Source organism: Ctenopharyngodon idella, chromosome 2, assembly GCF_019924925.1.
Source record: "Ctenopharyngodon idella isolate HZGC_01 chromosome 2, HZGC01, whole genome shotgun sequence".
NCBI classification, from domain to species: Eukaryota; Metazoa; Chordata; class Actinopteri; order Cypriniformes; family Xenocyprididae; genus Ctenopharyngodon; species Ctenopharyngodon idella.
In genome coordinates this window covers 30,924,239-30,937,600 of record NC_067221.1, presented here as the reverse complement: position 1 = coordinate 30,937,600, position 13,362 = coordinate 30,924,239, and the positions used below count along the sequence as shown (strand labels likewise).

At 38.5% G+C, this 13,362-nt stretch overlaps 1 protein-coding gene across 8 annotated transcripts; it reads right to left on the bottom strand.

Moving 5' to 3' along the window:
* Positions 1–4,764: 4,764 nt before the first annotated feature.
* On the bottom strand, positions 4,765–13,362 carry LOC127502983 (ubiquitin carboxyl-terminal hydrolase 37-like). 8 transcript variants are annotated; one of them, XM_051876513.1, is made up of 20 exons: positions 12,989–13,324; positions 11,975–12,341; positions 11,695–11,796; positions 11,385–11,427; positions 11,141–11,293; positions 10,249–10,374; positions 9,956–10,082; positions 9,595–9,731; positions 9,352–9,451; positions 9,176–9,255; positions 8,989–9,086; positions 8,427–8,505; positions 8,184–8,322; positions 7,944–8,077; positions 7,755–7,860; positions 7,577–7,664; positions 7,383–7,489; positions 6,860–6,938; positions 6,617–6,755; positions 4,777–6,542 (listed from the first exon to the last, which is right to left on the bottom strand). In XM_051876513.1, the coding sequence occupies exons 1-13, from the start codon at positions 12,998–13,000 to the stop codon at positions 8,298–8,300; spliced, it is 1,449 nt and encodes a 482-aa protein (XP_051732473.1). In that variant the 5' UTR covers positions 13,001–13,324; the 3' UTR covers positions 4,777–6,542; positions 6,617–6,755; positions 6,860–6,938; positions 7,383–7,489; positions 7,577–7,664; positions 7,755–7,860; positions 7,944–8,077; positions 8,184–8,297. The 8 variants fall into 8 exon arrangements, with proteins under 8 accessions (XP_051732513.1, XP_051732501.1, XP_051732491.1 ...); XM_051876523.1 differs by having other exon boundaries at positions 7,761–7,860; XM_051876504.1 differs by having other exon boundaries at positions 7,761–8,077.

Sequence of the window (13,362 nt, the reverse complement as noted above, 5' to 3'; positions counted from 1 at the left end):
AATCCCCTGGGATATAGCTTTACAGTAGATACAGTAGATTTATACACCGCAGACTTTGTCGGAGCTCTGATACAAAATCCCTCAACGATCTTAACAAATCTACAGCACAACACATAAATCAAAATCAACACTCTGGAGGGTTGTGCTTGTCTTGGAAAATCGCTGCAGAGTTGTGTTCCACATGTTACACAGGAAAGCAATTTCCAGCTTATCCATTTTTTGTGTGTAGTCAGCTGGCTTCATCATGAGTGGTTAACTACTGGTTAGTGTCATCAGTGATCTTTCTCAAGGATTCCTGGATGTTCGTGTAATTTAAACAGAGCGCTTTGGTGGCTTGTGCGTGCAAAGATCATCTTGTATCTGATAGTGTTTTCAGGGTCTCTATCCTGCTGTTGTCATTTGGTTGCCGGCGGTGATAGTCTGCCATTGTGCTGGAGATCTCGAGCAAAAATTAAAAGTCTTCTGTTTTTAGGGAGCAGTTCACACTGTTTACCCCAACCAAATTAAGTGTATGGGTTGCACATGGCACCCATTCAGCTGAAGGGTTAATCTCTTTCATACACGACTGCAAACCTTTATAACAGCCGGACATGTTGCTGCCGTTATCGTAACATTGTCCTCTGCAATTATCAAAGTTTATTTCCATCTCCTGTAAAGCAGTCAGCACAGATGTGCAAAGAGAATCCCCTGTATGGCTTGTGATGGGCAAAAGCTTAAGGAAACATTCCTCAATGCAATCCTCTTGTGAAACGTATCGCAAAATGAATGTGAGTTGATCCATGTGTGCCACATCAGGGGTAGAATCAACACTGATGGAAAAATATTTTGCTATCTCATTCAGAATATGACAAAAAACCTTCTGCCTCATCAGCTCAATGAATTCTTCACAGATCATGTGAGAAAAGTTAAGAAGGGTATCCTTTCCCTGCAGTAATGTGCTCTTTTAAGAAGGGATCAAACTGGTGAATTAATTCTAAGATTCCCAAATAATTCCCGTTGTTATAATTGCCAAAAATGACACTATGACCCCTAAATGAAAGGCCACGCTCGGACAGAAATTTAACTGCTATCACCCTTCTTAACACTTCAGTCCAGTACCCACTCAGTTTCAAACTGTTTCTTCAGCTCTGAGTCCACCTGTCCTTTCTCTGCAGTTTCAAAGCAAAGCAAGTCAGCATGGCTTTACGGCGCATGTCGAAGCATTCATGTTCCACTATGCGCTCTTTTGCATGCTTCCAATCATCGAAACCACTTGTGAATATGTTGGTTTTATGTTCAAAAATTTTCCATGCAAAGCACAACATTTTTCCTTTGAAAGGCGAATACAAACCAGGCTAGTTGAGGTAGACGCATCGTCCATGTGCATATTAGCAGGTGCACTACAGTCATTAAAGATTTCCTCAGTATACCACAGCACAACATATTTGAACAGCATGTGCATAGGAGCACAACAGAACGCAATAGAGAAGTCTCTAGTGATTTTTATTTAAGAAAATCAACATATTGACTTTCTCAGGGAGCAGGTGCGATCTCTCCTTACAGAGAGTGTCCCCAGCTGTCGAGAACACTCTTTTGCACAGAGTTGAGGAAGCCTGAACACACAGGTAGATGGTAGAGAGCTGTGAGAGAAAAGGTAAAGTGTCTTTCTAATCCCACTACCAGAATTTTAAAGAATCTTATTCTGGTTATCGATATTGATTCCTAATTTCGATTCCAATAAGATAAAAGAAAAAAACCTTATCATTCACATTTATTTAAAGTCATATTACAAAACATGTCATTGTAGCTGAATATCATAAACAAAAATCAACAGGCTAAAGAACACTTACACAAAGAAATTTTGCCTAAAAAAAACAATAAGTAAAATTTACTTAATTTTTCTTTCGCAAGTTTTTGCACACGTTTTTTTAAGTAAATTTCAAATATGGAATTAAGTAACTCTACTTAACTAAGTTAAGTAAAATTAACAAAGAAAATAAGTAATTTTAACTTGGCCAGTAAAAGGTTGAGTAATTTCTACTTAGTTGAAGTTTCTTTTGCAATACATTTTAATAATAATAATATTATTATTATAACATAACACTGAATTAAACCCATGCTTTTAAAGTGTATGCTTTACTTAGAAACATCTAAGTAAATAATACAATAGATATTGTGTAAACACCATATCTACAAATGAGAAGTAACGCAGCACCTGAACACAGAGACCTCAATACTTGGTACGCAATACACAATGATGTTAACATTCAATGGATTGTTTTTGAGAGTATGTGCCATTTTGAGTAGAAAATGAACTCCAAATGTCACAAAATGGCAAGTTACTAAACATAACCACAAAAGCAATGATAAAACAGTGTAAATACAGCTGGAAGAAATCAATCTCATTAATTATTCAAGGCCCAGTTCATGATGGAAACACCAGTATCACAAAAGTTGAAAGAAAACGGCGCACTAGTCATCTTGGCTTGATTAGTTTAAAATCACATTAAAATTATTTTTTCTGTGTGCACGTTTCGGATGTGTGTGCAGTGCAACACACACACAAAAAAAAAAAAACAGCGCGCGAGATGTCGTGCTCATGAATGGTTTAAAATTGCATTAAAATATTTTTTTTTTCTGTACACATGGTTTAGATGTGTGTGCAGCACAGTAAACAGCGACCCGAGTCCTCCGAATGGTTTAAAGTAATATTGAAATGCACACAAAGGAATTGATAAGAGGTAACTACTGATTTTCGACTAACTAGTAACTAAAGGCTTATTTTATAATGAATGTTACCTTCGCCTGAGGCAGCAGGGGAGTTGCAGTTGGAGCTGGGAGACGACAGACGGAGACTGAGTAAATACAGTGCATTGCTTGAGTTTGTAAATACTTAAGTATTACTTTTCTTGCCTCCTTTGTGGACAAATGACATGCAGCAGCTTCTAAATCGCCATTAACACCAAAGTATACGGAGATAAAACAACGCTAGTATCGATAACAGTATCGTGTGTCCCGAAGCTTATCGGTAGTCCGGTATCGACCCAATTACGTACCGGTCCAAAAAATACCGGTTCTCGGTACCCATCCCTATTGCCGCTGTCTTGATCGTCTACAGTGCACGTTTTAGATCCATGCAGTCCGTCGCAAATGGCTAGCATCCTCTAAAGGCTGGTTAACATCAGTTGTTGCAGAGCAGGTACTATCTGGAGCTGCAGGCTTAAAATATCCTGGGATATTTTTTAAAAGCTGTTGGTTGTGTTCTGCGTTTTAAGTTTGTGTATTTTTCTTTTTTTTTGTGCCCCACTCTCATGCTTCTTAAAATCCGCCATCGTTTACACTATATCGCATACAGCCACACTGGACTGGTTAAAGAAGGGATGCGTCTAGTAACCAATCAACGCCAAGGGCGGCAAATTACACATCTCAATAATTAAAGAAATGTAGATTTTATGTAAATCTGAATGTATTGCAACTATCTGCAAACCTTAAAATTTATTTTAAAAAAATATTTAAAAAAAATTATTTATTATATATTTTTTTTATGCAGTCAGTAGGCCCCCTACCCACTGCAGGCCCTTGGGCTTCAGCCCGTGTAAGCCCGTGCATTAATGTGCCCCTGAGCTAGGGCTGGACGATTATGACCTAAAATCAAAACCTTGATTAATTGAATATTTTACCTCGATTACAATTAATGAACGATTATTTTGTTTTGTTTTTGTTTTTTTTTGCCCTCATAGTTCACTGACAAGGTTTGTACTGTAAATATGCTGACTATTAAAGGTGGGATATTTTTTCCTATTGAAAGAGTGGTCTGACATAACAGCTCACTTTCAGCAGTTATTTTATCTATGGTTCGTAACATTTCTTACAGATTTCTGCTTGCTGTAAATCAGATAAAGATAAATTAGCACAGGACCAGTACGTAATGAGAGCGATTGCATGTGTGAATTAGTCATATTAATTCATTGTGAAGCTGTGGGTTGTAAATAGTTACTTCAAAAGTAGAAAAATATATGCTATAATAACTTTTGAGTTTCTAGCTACTTTAGTGATAAATCACAGGACAGCGCTGACAAGTAGTTTCTGCTCCTCAGTGCGCGCGATCTTCACGTTTTGTGCAGCTAACGTTACTGTTTGTATGAGTGTTCGTGCCACAATGCAGCTGCACGAGCACGGTAGCTCGATATAATAATACACATCCGATCGTCTAAATCGCTTGAATGTCTAAACTGGCAAACCAGTTAAAACACATACAACTGACAAAGTTTAGTGAAGACACAAGGTTAACTGCTCGCGCGCCGTCTCTGTGTGTTGACTCTGCATCCACCTGTGTGTTGACTGGACGGGGCGGAGTCACGGGGCTACACACGCGGTAGTATGTTTTTAAGTGGGAAGTATTAACAGGATTAAAAAACCAAAATAACCGACATGGGAAAATTACGTCAATTAGAGGTTCTGAATTTCGGTTTTGATTACTTTTTGATGAATCATCCAGCCCTATCCTGAGCACATGCAAACTTTAAGTATAGGAACATTACCAAAGCCCTAGAATTGTCAGTGCATAGAAGAGCAAATAGAAAGAGGGCATAAACTTTTAATAAAATATTTTTATTAAAAGATGTAATAACAGAAGAAAACAAAGGACTATAATTACATAGTAATTAAATTGCAATCTAATGACTTGTTTGCACAAAAAAAAAAAAATATATATATATATATATATATATATATATATTTTTTTTTTTTTTTTTTACTCAAATTACAGATATAAAGTATCCAAAATACAATTTACAACATATTTAATAACAGAAAGTTTATAATGGCTATTATTGTTCAATAAATAATATTTTATATTATAATGTTGGCATACTTGTTATTGAGAAACGTTTTCAAAGGTTTTCTAGGACTTAAATTTCAAAAAGTCAAATTTAAGTACTTCAAGCACTTTTAAGCACCTTGTACAAATCTGGTCTAAATAGAGGTTAGGTACATTAGGGGTACCGAGTGACGGTACCCAGTGACGGCCGCTTGTACCTTAAAAGGTGCAGTCTGGCGTTTTTTTTTTTTTTTTGAGAGTGTGGCAAATGTATAAATATATGTTTGCCTCCTCTGCCTCAACAAGATAGTTGTTGATTGTACAATCATAAGTCTGATGATCAGGAAGGAGAGCGTTCTCTGTCAAGAACGCTCTCCTTCCTGATCATCAGAGTTGTGATTGTGTATCTTATCTCAGCTGTATCTTAGTAAAATACAACAGCTGAGTTGGTTGGGATCACAAAAATTTCTTCATCCTTAAGAGATGTTAGCACTGAATGAATGAATGAGGCATTTATATAGTGCTTTCATATGTACTACTGTACACCCAAAGTGCTTTACAATCATATCAGGGCTCTCTCCTCACCCACCACCAGTGTGCAAATTCCACTTGGAGGATGCGACAGCAGCCACAGTGCAATGGCACCAGTGCACTCACCACACACCAGCTATAGGTGGAGAGGAGAGAGAGTGACAGAGCCAATTCAATGGATAGGGATTATTAGGAGGCCATTATTGGTAAGGGCCGATGGAGGGAATTTGGCCAGGACACCGGGGTTACACCCCTACTCTTTACGAGAAGTGCCATGGGACAGGACCTCGGTTTAACGTCTCATCCGAAAGACAGTGCTTCTTACAGTATAGTGTCCCCGACACTATACTGGGGTGTTAGGACCCACACAGACCACAGGGTGAACACCCCCTGCTGGTCTCACTAACACCTCCTCCTACAGCAACCTAGTTTTCCCAGGAGGTCTCCCATCCAGGTACTAACCAGGCTCAACCCTGTTTAGCTTCAGTGGGCTAGAGGGTAATATGGCTGCTGACACTGGCAAAGTTTGGCCAGGACACCGGGGGTTACACCCCTACTCCTTACGAGAAGTGCCATGGGATTTTTAATGACCACAGAGAGTCAGGACCTCGGTTTAACGTCTCATCCGAAAGACGGTGCTTGTCACAGTGTAGTGTCCCTGTCACTATACTGGGGCGTTAGGACCCACGGACCACAGGGTGAGCACCCCCTGCTGGCCTCACTTACACCTCTTCCAACATCAACCTAGTTTTCCCAGGAGGTCTCCCATTCAGGTATTAACCAGGCTCAACATTGCTAAGCTTCAGTGGGCAACCAGTCTTGGGCAACAGTCATATGGCTGCTGGCACTGGCAAAGTTCACTGCTCTCGATGAACCTCTGATGCTCTCAAATGGATGATGTAAATCCCAAAAGGACGAGTGAGGGAAAACACAGCCACCAACTGTCCAAAAACAAATCCTAGTCCCCAGATGCTGCCATGAGACGTCCCGGGCCAGAGGGAACGCAAATGGGGTGCTCCTTTAATCAAACCGCCAGGAGCAAGTTTGACTCAGAAATCAACCAAGTGATGTGAGAGAAACCACAGCATGTGGGTTTCTCAAGATCCACTCTCACTGACTAGGAGGATTGAGCAGTTTCCCATTAAGTGGTGGGATCTTTCTCATCTGTTGCTTTCCACTTCTTTAAAACTCTCGTGCACCAGCCACTGCTCAGCTACAAAAACAACAGTGAGGAGGAGTTCAGCATTTTATCCCAAACAGGTGACTGAATATTATTGGATTCAATACCTTTTGACATAAAACAACAAGTAGCCATTTGTCTCAATGTCCATGGACACCTCCGACCAGCTGGTTCTTCTGACAATATCGTCACTGCACCGCAGCCATCCATCTTCACTGGGGTTACGAAAATGACTGATGTAGTGTCCTTTAAGACAAAGAAACTTTAGTATAACTTTGGGACTGGCTAGAACTACACATGGTCAATGAATAAACAAATGAGACAACTGGAAATGTACAACAAATTCTTACCACAAAACAAATTGCTTCCCAAATGTGACACAACACCACTGAGTCTGTACTGTCCGTTGGTGAAAGCTGGTACTTCCTCCTGTTTAGGAAACATGAAGATTATAAGATAATGCTGCTGTGTTTCAAATGTTTCTGAATTGCAATCAATCAATCAATCAGTCAATCAGTCAGTCAGTCAGTCTGTCTGTCTATCATGAATTGCTGTCTATGCCTTTCCTGTGGTGTTAGCAGTGTAACTTTCGGTTTAAATTCCATTTCCTCAATATTTTCTGGAGAAATGTTCTGCGGCCTGCTGAGCTTTTAATATCTGACACTGGCTGTTTTCTGCTCTCTGTTGAAGATCATAGATGAAATAAGAAAACACTTCTTGAAACATGAAAAAGAAAGGCAAATATCTTTCTGAAGCTGTCTTTTAGAGTAATTGAGATGTTACAGCATTTCTATCTACAATCTTCGAAGAATACAACCACAGAGCACTGAAATATTACTTGCAGCCATTGGATAAAACAAACAGTGGCCGTACCTTCAACACAGGACAGCGTAAACTCCTCAGGAATCTCCAGTTGGTCCTTCAGCTTGCACATGGAAGACGATGTGATGTCAAAGCACATCACCAGAAAGACCGGGACCCTGTAGTGACATTCAAATGATCATAAGTGATGGACCAACTCATGTTTAGTTATTCTCTTAGGTAGAAACTGATTAACTGTGTCTTACTGTGGAACGCTGAGAAACTTCAGAGTCTCAGAGGCCTTGGTGCCATGTGGAATGTTCAATGGCTGCACGCACAATTAATTGAAGATGCCTGAAGAACACAAAGACATCAGTCTATCAGAAATGACTTGATGGAAACAACATGCTCCTGTTCATGTAATAAAATCTCTTTAGCACTTACACTCACGTTCAAGTACTGCTGCAGACTGTCTGTTAGACATGCTTGAGGGCCATTGACCAGAGAGAGGTAGTTGAAATCCTCTGGAAAGCTCTTCTGGAAGCCACAGCTGAAACAACAGAATGAAAAACACTTCTTTACACAAAACTCGACTTCTTGACTCACAAATCGACCAAGTGATGTGAGAGAAACCAGAGCATGTGGGTTTCTAAAGATCCATTCTCGCTGACTAGGAGGATTGAGCAGTTTCATATTAAGCGGTGGGATCTTCCTCATCTGTTGCTTTCCAACTTCTTTAAAACTTTCATGCACCAGCCGCTGCTCAGCTACAAAAACAACAGTAAGGAAGAGTTCAGCATTTTATCCCAAAGCAGGTGACTGAATACAAGTGAGCACTGAATGTTAAAAACAGAATATTATTGGATTCAATACCTTTTGACATAAAACAACAAGTAGCCATTTGTCTCAATGTCCATGGACACCTCCGACCAGCTGGTTTCTCTGACAATATTGTCACTGCACCGCAGCCATCCATCTTCACTGGGGTTACGAATATGACTGATGTAGTGTCCTTTAAGACAGAGAAACTTTAGTATAACTTTGGGACTGGCTAGAATTACACATGGCCAATGAATAAACAAATGAGACAACTGGAAATGTACAACAAATTCTTACCAGAAGACAAATTGCTTCCCAAATGCGACACAACACCACTGAGTCTGTACTGTGCATTGATGACAGCTGGTACTTCCTCCTGTTTAGGAAACATGAAGATTATAAGATAATGCAGCTGTTTCAAATGTTCCTGAACTGCAATCAATCAATCAATCAATCAGTCAGTCTATCTATCTATCTATCTATCTATCTATTTATTTATCTATCTATCTATCTATCTATCTGTCTGTCTGTCTGTCTATCATAAATTGCTGTCTATGCCTTTCCTGTGGTGTTAGCGGTGTAACTTTATTCCTTTTCCTCAATATTTTCTGGAAAAATGTTCTGCGGCCTGCTGAGCTTTTATCTGACACTGGCTGCTTTCTGCTCTCTGTTGAAGATCATAGATGAAATAAGAAAACACTTATTGAAACATGAAAAAGAAATGCAAATATCTTTCTGAACCTGTCTTTTAGAGTAATTGAGATGTTACAGCATGTCTATCTACAATCTTCAAAGAATACAACCACAGAGCACTGAAATATTATTTGCAGAAGTTGGATAAAACAAACAGTGGCCGCACCTTCAACACAGGACAGCGTCAGCTCCTCAGGAATCTCCAGTTGGTCCTTCAGCTTGCACATGGTGATGTCAAAGCGCATCACCATAAAGACCAGGACCCTGTAGAGACATTCAAATGATCAGAAGTGATGGACCAACTCATGTTTAGTTATTCTCTAAGGTAGTAACTGATTAACTGTGTGTCTTACTGTGGAAGGCTGAGAAACTTCAGAGTCTCAGAGGCCTTGGTGCCAGAACATTGGCTGCACGCACAATCAATTGAAGATGCCTGAAGAACACAAAGACATCAGTCTATCAGAAATGACTTGACAAAAACAACATGCTCCTGTTCATGTAATAAAATCACTTTAGCACTGACACTCACGTTCAAGCACTGCTGCAGACTGTCTGTTAGACATGCTTGAGGGCCGATTACCAGCGAGAGGTAGTTGAAATCTTCTGGAAAGCTCTTCTGGAAGCCACAGCTAAAAACGACAGAATGAAAAACACTTCTTTACACAATTTTTTTGAATGAGCATGTATAATTTTATATATGAATAGAAGTATATAGTATAATATTACTGCTTCATCACTGTTGAGTGCAGGTAGGTATGTGCAATGTCATTACCTGTCGCATGTGCACTCATGGTTGAGCCTGAACTCCATATTGGCCACAGGGCAAGTGTAAGTGGGACAAAATATCTTCAGAATCTCACTCTCCTCTTTCAGACAGAACAGACAAGCCATGAGGAACTCATGGGCATCCTGAGAGAAGAAAGAGAAGGACAGATAAAGAGCTGCAAGGTTGAATGCAACTTGTGAACAAATCAACACATTTTGTTTACAAGACCGTTGTTCAATGCTAAAAAAAATTTGCATGAATTTTGAATGAACGCAAGTGGACCAGAAACCTGCAGTTCACCAAAACTTGAAACCGCATAAACAAAGAAGTCTTGCTATTTAAAATGCCTGGTTTAAGACGTCCTCACCTGCTGCTGGTTTCCCTCGAAATTTGGATAATCATTTTCAATGTAGCCTTTAACTTTAGCCAAGAGCTTTTTCTTCAGTTCTGAGTCACTGCTGTCCAGCCTGCTCATATGCAAGTCAGATAATGCTCTGGAAAGAAATGCATGAATATTATATGTACAGAATTGGTGTAGTTAATTCCCAAGCTTATATATAAAGATTACTCTGCTGTACTCTAGAATTTCATGAGAATTACATTATGGCAAACAGTTTAAATAGGAAGATTTAAGATATAATGTTGAATCAGTGTTGGTACCCAAGCAATACGGCTTCATTTTTCCAGTCTTCCTGCAGGGAAAGCACATCTTCCCGGAAGGGGGAAACACTGAGGAGGCACTGCAAGACGGAGTTCATATAGCAAGTGTTCCCTAAATTTGGAAGACTGTGAGAGAATCAGACAGTTTTGGTAAGTAGACAGCTTTAAAACACAAATTTCAGAAGAAACATCAGACATACTACTAATGACTGAATTTAAGCTTCTCCTGTCCTTAAGAAATGTTGATCTAAAGGCTTCTACTTACGTACTTGACGGTTTGTGTGTACCCAGCATTAAGTATGAATTTCTATACAAAACCAAAATGTAATCATTTTAAGTCTATGATTTAGACCAGATTAAGCAGCCAACAAGTGTTGACAAAAGCATCCCAGCATGCACCTCAGAATGAGCAGAGCAGTATCAGTATCTAGACAAAAAAGAGTTTTCATTTGTGTATTTTGTGGTTCCTAAATAATTCCTATCCACCATATTTTTAATGTAAGAGCATGTGGGACCATTTTAACTTGAATGTGTGTGGCTTCCAGTGTCATTCGCTTCCAGTTATTTAGCAGTAAAAAAAAAAAAAGAGTTCAATATGCTGCTTGATGTTGCAAACTAATAGTTGTAATCATATTTTAATTTATTATAATAATCATAAACACACTGGACTGTTGCACAAAAAGTTTTTACCATTCACAGAACTTGGTTATTCCTCTAGTTATTTATCTAATGAACTGGAAGTCTCACACATTCACAGGAAATAGTTTACTTCTGTCTGACTGTGTTATTGCACAGATTTGATAACTTCACTATTGTTATAAAATTTGGAAAATAGCCGTCATAAAGCATAGGCAGGTATGTCCAGACTTTTAACATTCAAAAACGTCTTTACCCCAAAGGAGCTTGGTCAGCATCATCACCCTGCGTCTCTCTGTCCTGTTCAGTCGCTGCTTGCTGTCCGAACAAATCACTGACCCACAGCGGTGCTGAAGTCGGGGTATTTCCAAGCGGCTCACTTCCTAAACTGTCCATAATTTCTTGAAGGCTAAGGAAACATCATGCATATGTTACCTAATATTGTGCAGGTTAGGGATTCAATAAACTGAAGCATCACAAAACTCAGTCCTTTTACTCACCAATCAAGATCAATAGCAGCAAATGTCGGAGCGACAGCTACATCTGTGAAGAGAAAATTAATGCAGTTTTAGTCAAACATTTTATCATGCACAACTGCAAGCCTCGGGAAAGACTTTCTAAAATAGGTGATATTATAAATCAATACAGCATGTAAGCTGTTTTTAAATGTTTAGACTAGAGTTCCAGTCTGGATTTTAAATGCTTCATTAAATATAATCTGGTATTAAAACATTTAACACAGCAGAAAAGATAAATTAGAATTTACTAATTGTGAGCTCTGAATAAGCTCTGATTTTATCATTCTCTCACCTGCGAAAGGTTCTGTCTCCTGAGTCTCTTCATCAGAAAATGCGTCTATGGATGTGAAAGAACCATCGAAGCTGGGAGACAGTTTTATCCTTTCAACAACTGCTGGGAAGAAATAATAATACAAGGAATGATCTATTGTTTACACTCTTTGCCTGCTTTAAAAAAAATGTTCATAGTAAAGAAATATATCTTAATTTTACAGCCTTTAACAAGTCAAATGAAGCATTGTGAATTAAGAAAAGATACAGTAGAAAATATGGAGAACTGCTTTATATCTTACATGTGATGGGTTCAGTCTCCTGAGTTGCAGCCAGCAGATCAGCTTCTCGATGCTCCTCAGATGATCTGTCAACTGCAGCTGAGGAAGAAGCCTCAGTCTTGGTATCGCTGTTCTTCTGCTCAGAAGACAAATACTTGCTTGGCAGACAGAATGACCGTATTTTGCCAAAAATGCGGTGCAGAAATCTAAATCTGCTTTTGCTCAAAGAGTTGGGCAATTTGTCGCTGTCAGCAGGAGCTGTAGTGGACGAATCCATCAAATCAACTGGAGAAGACAGCGCAAACTTCACCCTCTTGTTTTTCTTCTTCGCTTTTTTGGTCTTTTTATCCATTTTCTCATCTGCCTGATGAACGTCACTCACCATTTTCTAAAGAGATAAACATAACTCAGAATTACACAGCAAAAAATTATTTTCTTACCTAGATTTTTTGACTTGTTTCCAGTCCAAATATCTAAAAAATTTTAAATCAAGAAGCATTTTCTAGACTAAGTCAAAATTCGTCAAAATAAGTCAAAATTAATTCCTTAAAACAAGCAAAATAATCTTGTTCAGATTCAAGAAGTCAAAAAGTTCAATTACACAACTTTTGTTTTCTCTGTCAGTGGTTATCTAGTTCAAAATTGTATTTTTTGTAAATGTATTTGACAATGACAGGCAAGAGTCAACTAAATAAAAGAACAAATATTTGTTTCACAAGTTTTCGCATGTTTTACATATTATTTCTTTGTTGTTTTGAGTTGTTTTGCCTTTTATAATTGCCATACAGTTTAATTTATACCAAAACGTGAACTTACATATTTCTGTTTGTTATACTTTTCACTAGTATTGTTAGCTAATACATACAAAGCAAAAACCAAGCATGGACAAAAGTTCATTTGACATATGTAATGCAGTCACATAATATTAATGATAGTATCGAGATTTTAAATACATATATGCAGTGCATATTTTGATAGTATTTCACATTTCAAGCATTTATCTCAAATCAGAGTAAATAAGCAGCAGTTCCATACCTTTGTGATCATAATCCGTGTGACTGAACTACTACGGTATGTAATAATGGTGGAGATGTTCAGTAACTGTATTTGTAAGACTTGTGTAGTCAAAGTTAAGTAAATGGGTAAAAACTCTCCTTAAAACCTTAAGGCGTTCAGCATTTGACTTCCCTTCGCTAGCCAAGTCATTCTGATTATACAGATGAGCAGCGCGAGCTCTTCAACGGACTGGAATGCAGCTAGTCAGTGTGACGTCACGGAGCCTGTTTCTCAAACGTTCTATCCTCGCGTCACTCTGCTGCTCTACTGAATCTTTTCATGTTTTTTTTTTTTTTTTACTTATATAATACTACTAATATTTTTATAATACTTATGCTTTAGTGAGTTATTCA

What these genes read in the sequence shown, in the direction of transcription:
- LOC127502983 (XM_051876553.1), bottom strand. An exon ending in GGAGACTGAACCCATCACAT is followed by an intron (nt 11,797 to 11,974) that starts GTAAGATATAAA and finishes ATTTCTTCCCAG; the next exon opens with CAGTTGTTGAAAGGATAAAA. An exon ending in AATGAAGCCGTATTGCTTGG is followed by an intron (nt 10,083 to 10,248) that starts GTACCAACACTG and finishes ATTTCTTTCCAG; the next exon opens with AGCATTATCTGACTTGCATA.